Source organism: Branchiostoma belcheri, unplaced genomic scaffold, assembly GCF_001625305.1.
Source record: "Branchiostoma belcheri isolate BF01 breed outbred unplaced genomic scaffold, Haploidv18h27 scaffold5, whole genome shotgun sequence".
Taxonomy (NCBI): Eukaryota; Metazoa; Chordata; class Leptocardii; order Amphioxiformes; family Branchiostomatidae; genus Branchiostoma; species Branchiostoma belcheri.
The window spans coordinates 2515957-2538495 of NW_017804131.1; the positions used below are offsets into that span (position 1 = coordinate 2515957).

A 22539-nucleotide genomic window follows, 5' to 3' on the forward strand; every position below is an offset into this window, starting at 1 on the left:
GCCTGGAATGAGTACATGAAAGCAGACTTCAACAAACCCTACTTTTAAAATGAATTTTAAAAAATCAATATATGTATCCTGATAGTGATAAGGAATATCAAAGTGATTCCAAATGTGGAATGGTAGAAAGAGGTGTGAAAACAACTTTATATTCTAATTAATGTCATTTAGTCATATATTTAACAATCTAGGGTAAAGTCATGTAGTAATGTGATAGATAACTAAATATCATGATACCACAGACACCAATGTCACATCTGGTTAAACATATACGTGATATACTTTTTTTTAAATTTCAGCAATTGATCAAACAATGGAATGATTTGCCAAACTGGAAATGCATCCATATTACACTGATCAAACCTAAAACACATTAATGCATTCACTATCTAGTTGAAACTTCCCACTTCTTTATAATCCCTACTACAATACAAGAATGCTCTAGAAGGTGGTACACAAGTATTTCGCCTAACTCTCCACCATTCCTAGATAGCAAAAGCACCACTAGACTATCTAGCAGATTCCAATCACCTCATGACCTTCCCTATCTTTGACCTTGGGTCACTCACAATAAACCACTCCTGTTTCATCAAAAATAAATTGTACAACTCTTCTCTCTTTTCTAAATCTTCACCACAAGAGTAACTCCTTTGGAAGAACAGGGTGACAGTATAAGCTAGCACCCTAATGTTAAGGCAGTCAGCAATGATTGTAACGCTGATATTATCTAGATTCAGTCATCTCTAACGTCTAAGTTTAACTGCACATATCAAATGTTTTGCTTAGTACTGTATGTACAAGAAGACTTGAGTTTGTTGCTTAGTATTTTCTCAGCAATTGTATCTTTGTAAGGCAATATGACTGAAATAGCAGACATTTAGCAGAAACAGACAAGGATCGACTGACTAAGTTGTAGGTCCAACCAAGAATCTCTCTTCAATCTCCTTGGTCCAACCATGTACATTTTGTATGGTGGTATTTCAGACTGGAGGGGGGGGGGTTAATATAGTGTTACGTTTACTGATTGTCAGAAGGCAGGATGGAAGTTGAAACCTCAGGGCCAATCTCTGAGACTGAAAGCAGCTGATATGTGCAGTAGCATGTCTTTAAACAAGCCTGGGAGCTAGACCAATCTAAACTCAGTCTCCACATCTCAGGTCTATCAAAATAATTACTGCTTTCTTGTCTAATCATCATGTACAGGGTGTGCTATATGTATGTATAAGGTGGAGTTCTGAAGGAGATGATGAGGATTTGGGGATGTTCGTCATCAGAATGGTCTTGATTCTGTTGAAATGTTAGGCTGATCTTTCACTTGTATCAAACAGTTGACCGGTAGTACCGACAAGCTTAGACTCTTCACAGTAGTGGTGCTAGCGAAAGGAATACACACAACCATACACTGAATACAAACATCCCCACTTACTGGTACTACCCATAGTTCAAACGTGAGGAGGGTCCAAACAACAAACACAGATGGTACAGAAGGCACCACACTTCTTCCTCAAGACCAAATCTAGTCTAACGTCAAAATCCTCCATCAAAATTAGTCTGGCTCCCAGGCTAGTTAGGGTGTTTTAATTTATCTAGGCACTCATGAATGCAGCTTGTTTCTCCTTGAAAGCCTGCCTCCTCATCTTGCGCTCCTCTGCCTCCCGTTTCTTCTCCTCCAGCTCTGCCTTGATCTCAGCCTCAAACCTCGCTCCCTTCGACTGCTCCTCAATCTGTGCAGGATGGACAGTTAAGGTTCAGTTAGCCTACAATTTTGCTAATGAGAAAAATGCTTTTGTTAAAAAAATCAATGAGTATTGAAATTTATGAACTTTCTGCAGTTTGAGACATGTTTAAGACCAATGGAAACTAGCTTCACTGGAAAAATGGTTGAAGTTAGCATGTAAGACATATTTCTGCCCTAACTAGTACTTGACACATAAAGAAACCAACCCAGTCTGCCCAACAAAATACAGGCCAATCTGTTAGGGAGAATCAAAGTCTATAATCTGCACTGTTCATCACTTATCAACTAGTTAGTCATTTTCACCAGCTTCTGTTAGGCAGATACATGTATTCTACCATCTGCCGGACTAACTCACATGTTGTGCTATGATAACTACAATTTTGTGATGAACATTTCCAAACCTTAGCGGAGAAGAAGTCCCTGGCCCCCTTGACTCCCTCCTTGTCGACGTCTATCTCCGCCAGCTCGGCCAGTTTCCCCAGCCCGCTGTCTTCATGCAGCTCTCCTGCCGCTGCCTTTCTGAAGATCAGGAGAAACTGCAGAGGGAAGAACATGCACCAGTCTTCATTTTATGTCAGCCCAGGCATCTCTTGTAATCCATCCACTACATTAGTTTTAGATCTGTCCCAGTGCGTGAAAGCTCCATGTCATGAAAGAGGAAAAACAAATACCGGTACTCTATTTTACGACTACATCCTACTAAAGGCTCCCTGTGTGTACTAGAACTACTCAAAAATCTTACAAAGAGGTAGTCATGAAAGTTTTTTTTTTTTTATTGTGCACCTTCTCATTGCACCAGTAGATGCACTGCTAAGGGGAATCTTTATCATTTCTGCCCCAAAATAGAGAATCTCTTATATGATCTATCTGAATCAGTAAATAGTGATAGATGAACATTCTTATTGGAACGAGAACTAATTGCACAACGTGCGATCAGGGAAAATACATGGCTTCATTTATGATTTGATAAGTCTGGACTGCAACATTACATGTCTGGACTGATATAATGTCTGATGCCATAAGGGGTAAAAGTTAAGGGAACATTATTTCTAGACAGTGCAGCATGAGATGGTACAGTTAAGATAAGATAAACGTGACTTTCATATCTTACGTGTAAGTATGAAGCAGGGACCATCTCAGGTGTTAAATGTGTACTGTTACTGAAGTTGACTCAGTTCAGTGTATTCTGTGTACCTGATTGATTTGAGATGTTTTTTGCAGTCACAGTAACCTGAATTCTGTCAGACTGGCAAGTGAGTAATAAAACCCATAGATCCATTTGTGATTGATACTTATTAATGAAATAATAGCTACATGTTCAAGAAGTCTGGAATTTGTTCAAGACAAGTATCCAAGTATCCAAATACCTGTATCCTACAATGTTGAAATTATAGGTAGAAATTATGCAAAGATGTCTTTAATTGGTTCTATTAAAATTCAGTCCTATAACATAAGTGCCAGCCAAAATGCAGTGTTCGAAAAGATGCTAGCAGTCATTCCCTGACTGTCATTACAAGATGAAGTGAAATGGCAGCAGAGGTTTGATTGTCCCAGAAGCAGGCAATTGCCCTGAGAAGGGCAGACTGAGGGGAGGATGGCAGTTAGATTAAATTTTTTGTAAGTTATGAGGGCTGGAGGTGGGAAGGGGGAATGTTTCTAATAAAACTGCTATGACAAATGTGCAGCCATGTCCCACTATAACATACATATATTTCCAGAAATGTTCCTGCTGTTTCTAGATTGTATAGGTTGCTCTTATAAACAGCTTGTATTGAATTTTCTCATCAGACCTACTTTGGACTGTTCTGAAGGAAGCGTACAACAGTTAAAGCTTGCTGTAACACTCAAACAAAGATGCTCGGAAATAGGATAGAATACATCTATATGTACCAGTATTCTGGATGTTTTCCTAGGATAAAAGACCTCTGGTTTTTCTCACAACACAACAGGGCGATCAGAGACAGGAGTGAGCTCTGTCCTCAAACTATCACTGGAAGGACGTGTAGGAAGAAATAAATCTATCTCTGATGTGTTTTCAAATATACAACACTTGTATCTGCTCTTCTTCAGTTTGGGACTGAGAGACATTGGAGGGATGGCACCTGGGACTTGAGACAAAGGCCTAGTCCTTCAAGTCTGGGGCTGCTCAACCTCAACACCAAGTAAGTAACTTGAAAAAAAAAAAGACAGCTTTTCTAGAACTTTCAGAATTTTCCTTTGGTAAAACAGTTCATCTCTGATGTTCATCTCCTTCAATCCATACTGTACCATATGGAAGTGCTTCAACACCTCATGGTTATTTCATTTACTGGTAACTGATAATGAAAAATAGATGACCAGCTCTCCATGCTGGTTCTACAGATGGACAAAGTTTGGAAGGTCGTCTTGCCAGGTGGCACCTTCTTCAAGACATAGCAGGTGTTACTCAAGATGCCCTTTAGGCCTTAAGGCAAGAAGGTTGATTCGCTTGAGCTGCTGCTTGAAAATAACGGCAACTGGTTTCTTGACAATGCTACACTTGAGGTCAGGGGTTAGGTGGGGGTGTAGTTTGACTTGTGTTTTGTTACTGCTGTGAAGAGTAATATGGTAGGAAAAGCAAGGTTACAACTGGCCTCAAATTGCACTGGACTTGTCAACCCTGTAGAATGGGCAAACCACTGAAGTACTACATTGATATCAGAGGCTGTTATTTTGCACATCTCTCATCCTCACTACCTCTGAATTCCTGATCCCGTTTCTATCGGGGCTAACATCTCCCCATTGGACATGTGGGGTCACCAGAATGACAAATGACCCTTGCCCTCCTGGCTTAACCCTGAAGATGGACCTGGGTTAGAAAGTCATATATCTACAGGAGATGTCTACTTTAAGACATAACAGGACTGGTGTTACTTTAGACCCATATTTGCCTCTCACAACCTCCCCATATCTGAAGGAAGGAGGCAGTGATAAGAGTTTGATACAGCACAGTTAGGAAGTAATACATCAATGTGTGAGATCTTCTGTCAAACATTTGAAGTGTGATCGATGCTTCCTGATATACATGTACATGTAGTTGCTCGCCAACAGTGCCAAAAACAAATAGAGACTGTGGCTTTACTGGATGAAGGAAGACAAAACTTTCTCCCTATTTTTGATTGTGTTTTTTTTTGACAAGCAACCTAATAGATGTCTAAAACAATGCTGGCATTCTCCTACACAGTTACGTAAGATATTAAGATATATATATATACCTTGTCAATGATTGCAATGTTGTCAAATAAGGATTTTTTGTCTCATTTAGATCAATAGTCTCTTAGTCATGGAAAAAGAGGGACGTGAGAATTAATGACGCTGCTTTCGTTACATCCTACACTGAGGACAGAGAGGGATTAGGTTTGTGTACGGTGCTGTCTATAGAGTGTAACAGGTGCATCATTACAAGACACTTACTGACGCATGTCCATTTGTATGTGTCCGACCCTCTCCTGACCTACTTCTGACATTTAGGCCTCTGGAAATTTCTGGAATTTTAACCTTTACGTCAAATCTGGAGGTAGATTTCTCATCTGCTAATCGTAGTTTCTTTCATGATCATACAGTTGTACTGTAATTTACAACAAGACCTACCGGTATGACTGATACATGTTAAATCCGGTCTGTAATGGTAAGGTTTCTTCAATACCACCTGTTCAAGCATAATCATTAAGCTTCTACTATTGCCTGACAATGTGGCATAACTGAATAAAACCATTGTCAAGTTTGGGTGGTACGTGTAACAAGAAAGAAAGGCTGTAGATTCAGCTGCTGTTCTGAGAAGTTCGTGTTTCTGTGCTGGCTGGGTGGGGAGCAACAGTTAGTCCCCAGGACTGGTGGCTGCTGACAGGGAGGATTAGAGGAACTGTCTCCTCCAGGACAGGACACAGGCAGGTCTGGATTTGGGAGGGTCTGTATGGAGGGGTTTAGCTTCCACTTTCATATGGACAAGTCCGTCAATAAATGTGAAGGAGGTGAATAGGCACCTGAAAGTTCAAACGTACTAACAATTAGATTTTTTTGACATTTCCAGTGCAATTCTGTTCATCATGATCAACTGGTACAAAGTTTTAACATTGTCAAAATCATTTATGCATAGTATGCATACATACAGTGTAATAATATATGGGCATTAGAAATGGTTTATTTCACCCCTTCTACAAGTCTAGAAAAACCCCATCCATGCCCTCTGATGCAAGTGACTTAAGCCTGGCAACTTCTGTGTGACAGGGCCACACGAACATGCAAAATGTATGACATTACCATTTATTTAGTTAGCCTTACTTGCAAAAAGAAGGGATTAACTGTGTTTACAGATTATGTTATTGTCTCCATCTCCTGAGTTTATCAGAGGGTAGAATTAGGGTTAGAATTACAGGATTTTGTTTTGCCTTGTCCATAGGAAGACAAGAGGGATTAACTGTGTTTAGGGGATTTGTTAATTGTTCTTTGTCAAGTGACAGTGATCCTCTCCATTCTGGTAATACATGTACCTTGGGACAGTAGGGTATGTACAAGGCCAAATCTAATCCTTCTGTCTGTATCTACACTATAGTACAAACATCTTGATCATGTACATGTATTCTATCATTAGATTCTTGATTTTCAAAATGCCTACTCTTACTTTTCATTGTCGAATCTAAAAATCAATGAAAAATGCTGGCAAAATGTTTGATAGTCCATTCAGTGCTAAGTAAAGCTCATGCAGTACATGTATGTACATTGTAGCAAAATTGTTGCTGATACCAAAAAACATTTATAATAACCTTCTCCCTATTGCCCATCTTATTATTGGACAGAGAATTAGTAGCTAAAGGCTAATTCAGTGTGATAAAATGGGAAAATTTGTTGCAGGATGAGGAAGAATGCTCATCTCTCATAAGAACGTAGGGAAATACCACAAGATCAAGACCAACTAGCTTCTATACTTTTTGACCAATATCAAACTACTACTACAGTAACTGGTAACCTGTGCCCTTGGTGTGTGGGATGACTTTCCACTTGGCCTTGCTGGTATGTTGAATCCATTATCCATGGTTATTTACATCATCAGTAAAAGTTAATCCCACCTGGATTAAAGGATTAAGGATGACCTGAAAAGGCCCTCCTCGGGTCAAGGGTCACACGCTTGTGCCCAGACCGCTCATACTTACATACCATCTGCCAGGAGTGACAAGAAATCCCTCAATGTATGGAAGAAAGTTAGATTGTTTAAAATCTTGGTATTGAAAGTTAGATTGTTTAAAATCTTGGTATTGAAATTTTTGTTGATGGCAATTGCATCGATTTTCAAATATTGGTACCTAGAGTGCTAAATCTAGAGATTTGATCATAATGGGTATTATCCATTCCAGAGAGACAGCCGACTTGAAACAAATGTTTTCAATTGAAGCAAAGAGCCTTCATACACATAAATCCTACATGTAAGATAAGTCTTGTTATAAATTTGGGTTTAAACCTCATTATATCTATTTCACCTTCATAGTTGCCAGACCACTGTCTGGACAGTGTCTGTCACTCATAGAATTGCAAGTTATAGGCCTGGAAGTGGAATGAATAGGGGAGGTACAAACACAAATGGTTTTAATTGAAGAAACAAAAAAACTCCCTGTAGCAAGGATTACCCCTGAAACAATCAACATTCCACAAGATTTCATCTTTCAGAGAGATTTGCATCAAAAACTGTGACATACCATTTTCAGAAAGCTGTACAACAAGAAACTTTCTGACAACTTTGAAAACTAATAAGGACTCGATGTGATGCTTCGCAGGAGCTTGTACAGCTGCAGCGAACTTGACATGACCAGAAGCCAAGTTCATACAGAGTTAATCCTCATAAACAACCTCACTTTCAAGTCCAAAGCCTTGTCCAAACAAACATGTCTAGTCAATGTTTTTAATGTACTTTCAATAAATATACCAAACCTGTCCAATAAAGTTTTACAAACAACTCATAATGACCACACAGGACTACCGGTAGTAACTTTTGCTCGCACAGCACAAAAATCTCTGTCATGTAAACATGAAGACACACATACCTGTGTGTTTCCTTATTTATAGGAATCTCATATCTTAAAGCCTAAAGCAGGTTGGATCAAAGAAAAGGTTAGACAGGAAGGGTAATCCTTCCCCTCCTTGTCAGTTTGATGGATGAGTCTGAGTGGTAAGAGGTTACTTAAAGGTCTCCTGAGCCTGGATTAACTTTCACCCCTGACTCTACCTTAATCCTACTTAATCCCCCTTTAATTGGGAGCTTCCCACGGGGACACGGCTTTGTCTAAACTTTGGCTTTGATGTGTTTTCAGTAACTTCTTGCCCACTTTCCTTGCTCCAGGTGTGACTGAGGCAATGCATACTCCATACCTTCTCTCACTGGCCTCAACAGGGAACATTTGGAAATCTACTCTCGTGTCCCTAATAAACATACCCCCCGGAATAAACATACCCCCTGGACAAATCTTCAAAGTCTAGTAAACATACCCTCCAGAATAAACCGTACCCCCCTGAAAATGACCAAATTGACAGGTGAACTGTGTGTCCATGATACTAAAATGTGCTCTTTATTTCAATACCAATATATGAGCAAATCTTTCACTGTTACATTTAATTAGTGAGTATATATCACTTTAATTAATGAGTATATATATTGTACTTGTTTTGGTGAAATACAAATTCCGTAGGAGAAGCTATTGCATTTTACACTTCTGAAATGCACTTTGCTTAAAGCCTTCTCCTGCAACTTGAGTTGAAAATCTGACTTAAGAGATAGAAAATCAAGCCCAATTAAGTACAAATATAGGGGTTTAATGAGTATATGTACAACAAAATCCATTTCAACATAATAATTATTTGGTATGGTACATTGTCTAGTCTGGTCAAAGTCTGGATTCTGAAGAAGAAAAACTTCTGAAGAAAAAAACTTTTGAAGAAAAAAAATATTATTCAGCATAAAATTTTGATTGGTTTCCATCTCATTGTTTTTTTAAAAATCGATAATGTGATTGTATCAATTTTAAACGCCCTAAAATTAGCTAAATCGGCGCTTTTACGGTGATTGCGCAATATGGGTGCCCTATGACCTTTGACTTTTTACGGGTCATGCTGCTCAGGCGCTAGGCGCCCTCCCCACGTCGGCCGTCCGTCTTGTGGGCAAATTTCTACTTTTTTAGGGGTTTCGGGACCTAAAAACTAACACCAGAGGGAAAATAAACCACATACGTTTTTTTCATGGTAAATATCGCTAAAATGGACCAGGCATTATTCTGCCGCGTTGCCGATTTTGACAAGGACTTGCGGCCGCCATGTGCTAAATACATCGATTAGCTACTCGCCTTCCCCTTCGGGTTTGTGGGCAAATTTTTGCTTTTTCATACGTTTTGGGACTTAAAAATGGACAGCAGGCGAAAAATAAATAATATACATTATATTCATGGGAAATGCCGCTATCATGGACCAAATATTTATCTGTGACGTGTTGCCGAATTTTGCGGCCGCCGGCCACTTGCTGATGGTGCGGTACGTATGGACAATTTTTTCCCCAAAAATTAATAAACGTACCGTCCCTAATAAGAGTGTACCGGGTGGACGTTCGGGCCGAAAAAAATAAACGTACCGGTACGTTTAATCGGGACATCAGAGTAGGAGGATGTGGCTCTACAATATCTAGTCATCTTACTTCTTAGTTCCTACAAAATATTTTGTAGCCTCCATCTTGTTCTATTGGCTGTTTTTCAAGTAAAAATGCATGCCATGGCAATTTTATCATGATTGTATGATAAATAATAATAGCTCATAGGAAGTCACCTTTTCTTACACACCCCTTCTAGCATTCTCTTATATTTAGTATCTGATTATGATTATCTATGATCTAAAATTTTACTTTATCAGAGGGCACCGCCATGGCCATTAGCAGTGACCTATCAAATCTGTAACACATGTACATGTAGTGTAAGTGTTAGAGATGCTGACACAAGTGATGCTGTGGTTAGTGTAATGAGGGTGGGGAGGGGGGTCCATGTGTTCTTATTAGATGTAACAGGAGGTCCAGTGTTGTTAAAAGGTGTGAAATTGAAAACAATGTGGGCGGTTACGCAGGTTAAAATCATTCAAATGATAGTTGGAGAACACTCTAGGGGGCAAGTGCAAGGAGAACATTTTCAAACCCTATTTTAGATATGCAAACTACATAGTAGCATCCCTGTTTCAAGGAAGGAAAATGATAAATAGATTCTGTTGTCTGATTAAGTAGTATGCAAGTTGTACATGTAAGAATTAAAAGAAAACTCTATATGTTATGTCAAAGACAAGTCTTGGTCTTTTCAGAGACATTGTATAATGTCCTTGGTCTTTTGCAACATAATGTTTTAACTCTTTAGGAAGTTTCCATGGTTTACTTTTAATGAAAACACTAACATAAACCACATGGTTAATTTGACCACCAATCATGTCAGCCATGTCATCTACACATGAAGGTCATGATCACAGTCCTGAAGGTCAGTGTTGCCTACTGGGATAGCAAATCTTCAGCAGGCCGGACAAAAATTACCTGCTGAGAGCAAAATTATATAGATGGTAACTCCCAAATGTTCCACTAACTCTTCTATCTTTCCTGACATAATATCACCTTGAGCACTAAACGTGACAATCTTAGGAGGGTCCAGGGGCATGCTTCCCCAGGAAATTGACAATATGAAACATTTTTTTCTTGCATTTTGAGGGGCAAATTTTGCTGGTTAGTTGAATGACATCTCTTTCCATCTCTTTACACGCTGAATTGTGTCTGTCAAAGATGACAGATTGGGCAAAATTTTTGTCAGCGAAATTCTGTCAAATGAAGGAAAGACGGATGCTGGCTAGAACACTAATACAGTATGCGTCATCACAATACATAAAAGCAGAAGCTTCCCACCTCTCTGAGACTGATGGCACCATCATTGTCCTCGTCCACCTCCTTGATCATGGCCTTGAGGCCCAGGTGGGTCTGAGGAGCCCCCAGTTTCTCCATCATCAGCTTCAACTCATTAAAGTCAATCAAGTTGTTCCTGTCCACATCATACCTGTGGGATCAACAGAGGTGCAGGTATCAAAAAGATTGCACAATATCATAGGATCCTCTCTATGGACATTGCAACATTGTAGCCATATGGCAATCTTGTACTTGTAAATTTTACCATAAAATAAGCAAGTGGGATAAAATGTATTATTCATAAATATATCTACTAAGTATACATGTATAAAATCCACTATCATTGATAAACATGGGTCTACTTGTAAGAATGTACATGATTTAATGGAGTTCACCAATACCATTATCTTTTTATATGATGTTTATTGACATTAGTGCTTCTACTTACTTAAAAGGTGGACCAATAGAAGATAAAAGGATTCAGGGTGAAAATCTGATGTAAGTAGTTTACAAGAGTAAAACTATTTGAAGACTGACTTTATACACAATGTCAATGTATCAGTCAGAGAACCAATGTTTCATAAAAAAATTGTTGCACAATGTCAGACATACATTGTATCTGTACCTGCAATCTCTATGGCTGAGTATATAAAACTTCAAATAGGAAAATAGACGTTTTCTTGAACATGTACTCTAAACCATATGAAACTGTATTCTAAACAGGTTTTCTTCTTTGACTGATTGAAGTGCTTCCCAGTTGTTTATTACGGATCATAACATTTGTTTAACTCCTGCACTTAGTAGTCAAGTCCACGATCCTTCCTAATCACACCTAATCCCCTATAGACAACCCCAGGGCCTGTGCACACTGGTATCATTGCCATGGGAGGACTTCTTACCACTGCATTCTTGGCCCTCCTGGAATCTACATCAATCTTCTGGGAGTCATAACACTGCCTTTACACCCCCAAATGAACGTAAATATCAGGCCCCAGCCATCAGACGTGGGCAATGCAGGGAGACCTTAGGTTAAACAAAGTGATGAGAGGTGTTTTTGTTGGCAGGAAGACTGCAGGAAGCCATGATTTTTCTTGGACATCGACATTTTGGCAGCTGGAATCAAAACGTCTTTGACTAAAGAAGAGCCGGTGTAGAAATGTGAGCAACATTAACAACATTAACTCTGTCATCAATATTTGCAAGGTGTCTGCTTTGACAGCTTGAACTATGGCATATATTTCTCTCTCATCTGAAAGCTATTACGTGAAATCCAGACAAACTTCTGTCCAATCAGAGTTGGGATCTGACCACCTACAGTGATGCACCATGGGAAGGTAGGGAAGGTGACATCTTGGTATTCCTGGGATGTCGAAGTAGTCTGGGTGGCATCCAACTTGCAACAGGGCTCCTTACACTCGCTAGAAATAAAGCTTCGAAAAACGATTTTAGGGAGTGAGTATGGGAGCCCTGGTATAAAAATGATGGTGCCCTAGCTACTGTCTAAAACAGTGAACTATACTAAAAATCAGGCAGGTTCACAAATCCCATGGAACATTCAGCACCTCAAGGTTAAAGGGGCAAGTCTCCACGGCCTCAAGAACACTAGTCTAATCTGATTTACTGAACCCCTGCATGTAATAAGAGAGAAACTGGAAGTGACCTGTGTTGGCATGGTGAGACGCAGGAGGCATGTAGTAAATACCTAGTACAGGCACAAATCAAATAATGTCCAATATGGGGCACTGCAGGGTTGCACCTGAGTACATGTGTTTGGAATACAGCAGGTGGTTTACATAGCATTGAACTTGACTTCAACTCTAAGGAAAGGTAAGTGGAGTTTTCAAGCAAACTATGAACAAACAAAAAAAGTTATCAAAGTTGACTGAAAAGTTTAGAATGACACTGGCAAACATGTACCATGGCCAAAGATTTCAAATTACTACTTAGCATCACACCAATATACCAAATTGCACATCTCCCATTGAAAGCCTTAAGAAAGTGCAAAATTTGTGAGTGCTTTCGCACCTAAATTTTCCACTTCAAGAAAAGTGACAAAGGTTACAGAGGAATGCACCCATTTAATCTTAATTCATCTCGTTTGTCTCTATCTTTTCACAAGGCCATTAAAGCAATGACAGCACAGGAAGGCAATGACAGCACAGGAAGGCACTAGAACAGAAATAGCCCTGTGTTAATTGTTAATGACATGCCATCGATCTAGCTTCCAAATTGGCTGACTGCCGCCCTATTTCTGAGGTAATGTTATCAAACGAGAAGAATGAATTAGATAATGGCTTGGGATAATGGCCTGGTTTTACCATGGTAATTATCCGAGGATGTGAAAGGGGTTATGGTTAAGCCAAAATGAAGTTCAAGTCAGGATTTCTACTTAATTATGTACTTGTTAACCTTAGCTTCTTCTTGCTGGGTTTGCCTTTTAGCAGCGAATGTGTACTGCTTATTTGGGAAGACTAACATATTGCCATACCAAAAACTGTGTTTGGCTTCAAAGGAGTGCTTCTATCCTCAATAATTGGCTTTGATACAAACAATTTGCCAGAATTGACTACATCATGTATAAGCACACATTACACGAATGTTTGCAGGCTTCGGTTAACGTTTCTCTGATCAGCTTTAACTTTTGACGCGACTCCCTCTGCACCCCATCACCACAGGGAGTCCAACACTTACAAAGTGGCAAGGACGTGTGGTATTGACAGCTCACAGGTGTTGCAGCCCCCAAGACAATGGCAAGGAGACGGGCTCTTTATTCTGATAGAAACGTCCGAGGAGATATCTTTGTGTTGGGCACTGTTGGTGGTGATCTATTGTGTACTTGGCTGCGACTCATCAATATTGCAATGTTACAGAGTGACCTCCGGCTTAGAGAGGTCACCTGAGGTCAAGATTTTCACTTAAATGGGAAAATGATCTTGATAAATGTTTGCAGCGAAGGGAGAGTGATGGAGGCAGGGGCCTGATAAATGCTGATACACATCATGGGGCCTGAAGCCTACAGATAAAGCCAAGTTCAGCAAATATTCTGGAATCTTTATGGGGCTAAAAGAGGGAAGAGATTGCTATGAAAATGATAAAAGGATAAGAAAGGAGACATTAAATTTGGTATCATACTATAGTGGAAGAACCTTACTGAAGCACATTCAGAGTTACCAGTACATGTTCTATCATTAACCTTCTTCTTGCTGATGGAAATTTGTACGGGTTATGGGGTTAAGTAGCAGGGGAAAGGTTAATTCTCTGGATCCTATGAATGAGTGTGATGTTACAGCACAAGATGGTACACATCACACAGGACCCCAGAAAGAAGGCAAGCTGTCAGCTGTTTCCTGCTATACCTAACCTGGCCACCTCGGTACATCTGTCACAATCAGGAGAACAGCTTTGCCTGCACTTTTGAGCTTTTCTGGGATGCCAGGAAAAAATACAACCTGGTCCATGTCAATCATTTCTGTTTAATGAACCTCTGTATACAGCACTGTAGATAGTACCTCACAATTCAAACCTTAAGTTACATTTTACATCATCAGTATAACAAGTTACTTTCACTAGGGTTTGGAGGTGCTAGGTTGAATTTCAACAACATTGCAATTTGCTAATGTAATCCAGTATAAAGTACTGTTTTATTGTTAGATTTAATAAAATATGAAAAATCATGCCAGACATATTTTAGAGATTTAAGGGGAAAGGCAACAATGAACCCTCTGTCAATGGTAGAATGCTCAGTATTTACAGTATGAGAGGAGAGTAGGGGACTCCATCAAAAGACCTTCAGTGGCTGTCCTTGTTTGGAACCTTTGGAACCAAGAGAACAAAGGCATAAGTGTCATGACCTTCAAACAAGATGGCTGGTTCTCTATCTAGCTGCTTACAAACTACAATCACTCCCTTCACCACATGACAAGCCCTGGCTGTGAGAAAGCTGGGCCTGTAGGAGGAAATAGATAAGGGTCAGTTAAGGTGTCACTCTCCTCTTTCTCTGAGTCCATCTTTCAAGGACAGCTTTTCACCATGCATGAAAACAACGTCTTCAGCTGTACATTTCAGTGAGTAGGAGGAAAGTTTAGGGGGATTCTGTGTGTGGACTTGGGAGGATGCTTTCCCAGTGAAATTTTGGAACTTCTAACACTCTGAAGCCCTATTTTGACAGCACCCCTTAATGTACATGTAAAGCCACTGAAATCAAAATTGGAGCTGTCTTTCCCCCTGCTGCCCACCCCAGGTAATTACAGACTGGTGGGTGTGTTACATAATATACAATGTAGCCATTGACTCCAGGGGGCTTACCTAACTACATACTACACCTCCAAAGTTCACATATCCCTGAGGGTCGGCGGCTAAAGGGAATTGGTTTAAAGTTCAGCATGGTTTTCTTAGGCAGCACCACGGCCAGGTCAAATTCCTACCTCACCTCTCAATCAGCCCGTCTTCCCCAAGTAGTCCTGGCAGGCTCATGACAACATGCATGGGTCTGTTTTTCTTTGGGGGAAATCGAACATGCTCCCTGAGGAACAGCAGATCTTTTTACCAGGAAACATGTTTGGCACAGCAACACTTCACATCTGTTGCGTATAGTGCATTTAGTGCATTCTGAACTGTGAAAGTGTACATCTCTTTCTGACATTAAAAACAACAGTTTTCCACTTTCTAGAAGTACTGTTAGTAGTATGTAACTTTTAGCTTTCTAATTTCCCAATAGACTAGCAGATATTTTACACCAAGAATCACAGACCACAGTACAACAGGATAGTACAAACAACCTAGGCACAGGTGGAAAGTAGTGTGAAGTAAGACATACTCCCCCTTACACCGTCTGACATGCTCTGGGAAGAGTAACTGGAGGAAGCTGGTACATTTTACTGCTGTTGTCACAATCTAGGCCTTTGGAAAACATCTAACTTGCTCCAAACATCCACGGATTAGCCAAAACAAATCCAACTTAATCTTGTGGCATTGCTCAGTTCAAGACCTCTTCAGAAAAAGAAAGACAAACAGAAAGAGGTTCTCTTTCAAGGTAGTCAATATCAGAGGGAGTTTCTTTGACTTTCTTTAGGTATTGAAAATCTGATGCCCACCCTAACAAGATACATACATGTAACATTATAAGCTGGAATTTTAACACCTTTGTGTAATTGACTGTTAAAGGACATTTGAAGAGGATGATAAATTTCATACTCTTTAGTTTATGACCCTTTGTGGTTTAGGCCCTGTTTTAGTAAGCACCAGTATGTAAGGGCTTTAGAACTCTATATTGCTATAGTACTACATCATAGTACATGTACATGACATGTATATTGTTACAGTACAGTGGAATTTTATGTCCTGTTTATACAAGTACCACTATGATAGGGCTTCTCTGTATCATTACACCATGGCATTTGCTGTTGTTGTCCTTTATAAGTGCCACTATGGGAAGAATGCTTGCTGCCCCTGTTGCTAAGAATCTGTGTCACCATGAATGAAATTCTTGTCCCTCTAGCTGGGCTCAGATCACACTGGCACATAAAGTTCTGACAAACTGTGCCAAATTCCAAAGCCATGACCGCCCTAATCAGTCCAAGGTTGCATTAAAAGCTACTTTCCGCCAGTCAAACATGAATATTTATAGACATAATTGACCACAAAGACTACAAGTTTGTAGATTGACAACACACAACTACTGGGTTCTACTAATACATCGATATGAAAAAAGTTGGTTTTGCAAAATTCTATAACAAATTTTAAGCACTTTTAAGCACTTGAATTTGAAACTCAGGAATAAAGCAAACAAGTACAAGTAACATTACATGTAACATAAAGATAGAAATCGTGAATCAGAAACTGCTATCCAAAAAAATTAGACTCCTTTACAAGAGCACAACAACCCATTTAAATTAGATAAACTTTAGGCAGTCTGTTGACAGTTTATTTACAGTGTGGTGGCTCCTCCCCTTCCCTCCCTGAGACAACAAACATCCAGTAGTCCTGTCCAGTGACCCAGGTCAGCCACACCAGTGCCCTGACCCTTAGTGACCCTAATGATTTCCTTGTGGGGTTGGCCCAAGATAAGAAAATAATTTTATGAATTTCAAAAAATATCCCTTTAGCATGTCTCACAACAACAAAGTAGGAAAATACCACTTCCTTTTCACCTCCTAACATAATAATATTCTAATTTTTGTTTATGGATATAAAAGCAGTAGATCTAAAAAAATTCAAATTCCAAATACAAGTTTATCTGCAGGCCCCTCATATTTTGTGAACAAATAATGAAAATCTAATAAAAAATACTCTGCAGAAAAGCAAACAATGCATTAAGCTGACACCAACAGGAACATACTGCTATTTGTACTTTGCACTTTCCGCCAAGAGACTGCAAGGTCACAGAGTTATTTTTCTTCCTGTTGGACCGTATCAATATCAATAATCCATTAGGCGCCTCCTGAATAGTTCATCATGTCTGGATATAATCAAGAAGCCATAAAAGGAAAAATGTCGACCCCTTTGGTTATCAAGAAAGCTCCTGCTCTTAGAAAATAATATCTGTGAACGTGATAATCAGCCATATATATAATACATGCAGATGAGCTGTTATCAGACCGACATGTTCTCTTTATCTGTCTGTAACAGACTTGACCTGTAAGCAGACACCACAGGACACGTAAGAACTACACTGATAGAGTACCAGTTTTTAAGTAAAGCCCACCAGACAACTTATGGCTTTGTATGCTACACATGAAGTAGAACTTCTCTCAAAGAGCAGTAGTAAAGTGCTGAAAAGTGACAATTCATACAGTTGACAGAGAACTGTTCTTATTGCAGAAAGCTGGAAACTGGCAGTCTGCATTATTTGTATTTTTAACAAATTGTCACGCTTGTATGTGATGTATCTGCTATTTCCATTTACTAAATATAGATGCTGCTGAAAGAGATAAAATCATTTTCTTGTCCAAGAGCAGATGACAGGTCATGCAAAAACTGAACATCATGCAAATGACATGTGGCCAGGTTTGTTTTGGGTGACTTTTTAAAATTTTCATTAATTGTTGATCGTTGTTGCTGTTGTTTTATGCTGTTGTTACACACAGGTTATTCCAATGTTATGGGGTAGAGCACACCTTGGCAGGTACTTTTGTTTTCAAAATAACACCTGTGAAACCAGTTATGCTACTACCTGTAGCAAACCCTTAATTAAGGCCTCAGGCATTTGTTAAAGTAGGGGCCTGTAAATTATGCTGTAAACATTACCACAAGGCGCTCTGCCAAGCAAGCTTGTATGTGCATCATGCATGGATATGATCCCCATCTGGCCTTTTTAGATTGCTTTGATAAGATAATTCAATTATCTTAGCCCCTGAAGAAATTTTCCACCTCAGAGACTTTCGGGATGGGCCAATTAAGAGGTTAAGGAGTCTTCTTCCCTCAAGCTAAATTAAATCAAATTCACTTGACCTTGAAGATCGTACATGAACATATTCCTTTAAACTAAATTTCTTCCCCTTGAAGACTTCTGTAATTAACTTAAAGAATGTCTGCTATTGAATATTTGATGAAATGGGACGCCATGCACAAAAATTAATTTTTGAACACTTCTTTCTTATCAAATCACATTCTTTGAAATCTTGAAGTCATATGCTCTTCCCATATCTCGTAGTGAACGGACTTTGAACATGAAGTCTAACACAATAACAGCTCTCTAAATATGTACACAAAGTGGGAGTTAAAATCAACAGACATGCATTGTTGCTACTGCTGATATTAAATATCTTCCCTATGATCTTGGATTTCAAGAGAACAGTACCGAAAAAATGTGAACAAATTGTGTACCACATATCAGGAGGCTGCAAAGACAGTGTCAAACTGGCCAGGCTGTATCCATTTGCCAGACATTTACCATTTAATTTACCACCTTCTAAAGTCAAGGTGACCGAGGACTCACTAGATGGCCAGTTCTAACTGTAACGTTTTGCCACCAGACATCTGCTTGGAGATTACCTGTAAAAGGCCCATGGCCATGGCTTAGCACAAGAATCTCAGCCTCATGACTTATGAACATACCCCTGGGACATTTCTGTCTGGTTCAGTGTACATTCTGACTCCCACTCCCTGGAGATTCTTGTGGTTCCCACCTCCCACAATCCAGTCAGCTTACTGCTCAATTACGAGTCTGTGTACCCCAGGGATACCTAAATGGACCTCTTCAACAAGGCAATTAAAAATACATGCCTCGCTATACACTACTACGTTGATATAGAACGTACATTATACCAGTCAGAGGCAAGAAATCACATATCTGGAAGGTCTTTCAGGTTTGATATCCTATATACTTAAGGTACAAGGTACAGCATTGTGTGTAATGTCAAAGAATGTATTTCTTGGTGTAAACATATAACCCTGCTTCACATAAAACACAGGGTGACAGAGTGCTATCAGATGGTTGGATTAGTCACAAATGGTGCAGCCCTCCCCCTGGAGAGACATTACTTCACAGGATAAAAATCATGTTCCCATGTGGGCAAGGAAACAGGATCAGGAGCAACTAGAGACACAACTGTACAAACCATGAGTCATGCCACATTACCACACTGTTTTTTCCTGTGAGGTTTCCATGCTGGCCTATACATATATCACTATAACACTTGGCACTGCCAATAACATCAACATCTCTAGCAGTCCAGGCCTTAGAAAAATGCCCATTTTGATTTAAATATTCTTCACACGGTGTACAGGTCATAGGATGTGTTATTGGTGTAAGCTAAGTGCCAGGGGGTGGAAGGTTACTGTAGGCCATACATAGTGCTAGTGATATAACCCACACAGTGGAAACATTCATAACCTCATAGAGTCATGGACTCTTACAGCAAAAGCCGGTTAGAAAAAAGGTTCATTTTAAGTAGGATTTGTTAAATCCTATAGTTATACTCTCTAAATCTAATTTCTCCAACCTAAATTACCATCCAAAAAGTATGGAAACTTTTGAAGGGCCTACAGGCCTATCAGAGTGAATATTCGAAATGCATCATATCATTGATTGCACATAGTTTTGATTTGATTATTACAAATGAAATACATTATGTAAAATTCTCTGTCACCTTGAAAAATACCTAGTTGTCACATAAAATGCCCTCGACAAAGGAATCAATAATTTTACAGTTAACATCCGTTAAACAGTTGCTTGGTGAAGGGGTGAATAAAAAATGTAAACAAATTCATGATAACTTCCAGCAATCAACATGCACACAATAGCTCATTCAGATACTGGAGTTATTCAATTAGAATATCATCTATATATGAGTTAAATGAATTGCAGAAATGTTAAAAAGAAACCAAACAAACAGAAAATTGCTTGCATGGGTGACAAAAAAGTCTTTCACCCCCCAGAAAATTATTATGATATGGTTGATCCCGCACTGGTTGATCTAAGACTATCAAAACAAATTCACATCTGCTATCCTTACAAGGAAACTACTAACCCTAATGATTATGATACATTGCACCTTACGACCAAAGGAACACTGAACAACATGTAACGTTTTTACACAGGGTAGAAAAAAGTGTGTGTGTGGGGGGGGGGGGTGTTACTGTAACGGAAAAAAACTTTCTCTGTTGGCAAACACCGGGGATGAGTGTATTTACAGACAAACAGAAGCCCAGATTACAGCAGATAAGTCCTGAAATCACGCGTATAAGTCTCAGAATCTAGCCTAGTAAGTACTCACGTCTTGAACATCTTCTCGTAGTCCTTGATCTGCTTCCTGGAGAACTCCTTGAACTCCGTGTACGGATTGAAGACGTGAGAATTGGGGGAGGGCTCCTCGTCCCCTTCGTTGATGTTGAGCCTCCTCTGGAGCTTGGCCGTCAGCTCGTTGTCTGCAGACATTTTTGTGGTATCCCGGAGCTTCGTTTGATGCTTTTACTGCAAAATTCGTCCCAAGCCAGGCTGAGAAGGAAACAGGAAGTGTTTGGTCCACAACGATCTACCAACCCTTCCGGCCACAGGCGCGAACTCAAAACCTGTCTTTATCTTTCTATCTTCTGAAATAAAATGATACAACGACTTGGACCCTTGGAGCTTACCGTGAAAGAGTTTGGATGATTTCCAAAAAATAAGAAGGATGAGAAAAACAGCTCTGAGATATGACCGTGACTCCCGTGGCCAGGGCTGCAAAGGTTGTGGGTTCGAAGCTCAGTGCGCTTTGGTGTGATTAGTATGAATGGGAGGCTGCGAATTTGAAATGCACAACGTCATCCATATATGGGCATGGGGGAGGGAAGACCCGCGAAAGGGATCAAGCGTTAGCTCTCTTTGGGGGGTGGCAATCTCCAAGCAGATGTTGTAAGGCAAAGTTGCATTTTCACTTTTTGAGGGTCCTTTGAGAGGAAATCATCCACACAGGCATACTCAAGAATAGCCTTAAGATATCCCTTCCACGTCTGTGTGTAGTCGATATCAGATTGACATTTACAGGCGTTATTGTATCGTTTGCTGGATGTTAATACAGAGGAAAACGTTACGTTATCATTTCTATTCCAAGCTTTCTCCACCAGACAATTTATCAACTTGACGCTACACTAGGCAGGGATGTTCCATTCAAACGTCGAGCGGGATGCATTTTTTTGTCTCCCTTATTTTAATACCCTTTGTATCAAATGCTTCTTCAAATAGTATCCATTAAAAGTATGATTCTGTTCACTTGTTCAAAGTCGAACTTTGATTTGAGTACCTTGTAAATTGCAATAAATATCGCAGGCTCATTATGGAGCAGGAAGACAAATTATGATCGGGGATCCCCCTAGTATAGATAGTGGAAATCCCCTTTAGTTTTTTTAGACGGTGATGTAATACTAGTATTTGGGACGGTCTGGCGCCTCTGGTCAGCTAGCTGATACGGAAGTCTTCCTCCTTGTGTTTAGGGGGTGTTGACAAGCAAAAAACTGAAACACAGCTGAAATGGGAAAGTGGAACCGTTACAACCAAGGACAGTTCCCAATTAGGGCTTCTTGTTTCAGTTGTCAACGCTTCAAACCTATACTGTAGCATTTCAAGTGTTTTAATAACAGTAATTATTCACGATTAAGGTAAAATATAGAAATGAGGAAAAGATAAGATATATCAAGGAGCTTTCAAGTTGAAAGCTCCTTGGATCTATATGATAATAATACAAGTATAATATATAATAAACTTTGCAGTTGCTCCGATTCTTTTCGTCCCAAGCACCTGTCATCCATCGTTGCCTCACACCTTATCATAATCCCCAAAACCGCGGTTTTGTTTCTCTGGTAGCCGATCTTGTTTTGACTGGTTTTACGCGGATGTTAATCTTATTGAAGGTCACTTAAATTAACACCACGATTTCAAGTCTCTGGTGACCAAAGCAAAATGGCTAAACAAGGACATGTTTGGACTTCTGAGACTACTCAAAGGAAGTTGGCCTTGTGCTTGAAGAAAGGTCAGTGACCGTTATCGTCCTGTCTACAATGTACATCTTGATCGTCCCGCTTATTTCGGGATCGGCGGCGATTTTGTAATTTTTGGCAAAGCTTCAGGAGCGAGCCTAAGTACTGGGACAGTGATACATCGTCAAGGAGGTTTAAATAACTAAATCTTCTTGGCCGGCTATATCATATGCCCGCTCAAGAATTCTAGGATTTGAAGCCACATTGCTGGTGAATTATTGCAGTGACAAAATGGATTGGTGGCGAAACATCTAGAAACACTCACATAAACTGGTATAACACATGTATATATGAACAGCTGTTGTATTTTTGGGTATTTCAAATCGTCTTTTCTTTCTTTTCCTGATCCAAAAGCATCCACACACTACCTTACATAATCAGGCAAATCAAAAGGAAAAGAAAAAAAAGACACGATTGTTTCAAAGTA

The 22539-nt window shown here is 39.7% G+C and overlaps 1 protein-coding gene across 2 annotated transcripts; it reads right to left on the reverse strand.

Annotated features, from left to right (window-relative positions):
• Window positions 1–1584: 1584 nt before the first annotated feature.
• Window positions 1585–20891, reverse strand: LOC109479805 (EF-hand domain-containing protein D2-like). 2 transcript variants are annotated; one of them, XM_019781824.1, is made up of 5 exons: window positions 20733–20891; window positions 20375–20595; window positions 10662–10809; window positions 2140–2274; window positions 1585–1724 (listed from the first exon to the last, which is right to left on the reverse strand). In XM_019781824.1, the coding sequence occupies exons 2-5, from the start codon at window positions 20533–20535 to the stop codon at window positions 1587–1589; spliced, it is 582 nt and encodes a 193-aa protein (XP_019637383.1). In that variant the 5' UTR covers window positions 20536–20595; window positions 20733–20891; the 3' UTR covers window positions 1585–1586. The 2 variants fall into 2 exon arrangements, with proteins under 2 accessions (XP_019637383.1, XP_019637381.1); XM_019781822.1 differs by having other exon boundaries at window positions 20375–20891.
• Between the last annotated feature and the right edge of the window lie 1648 nt (window positions 20892–22539).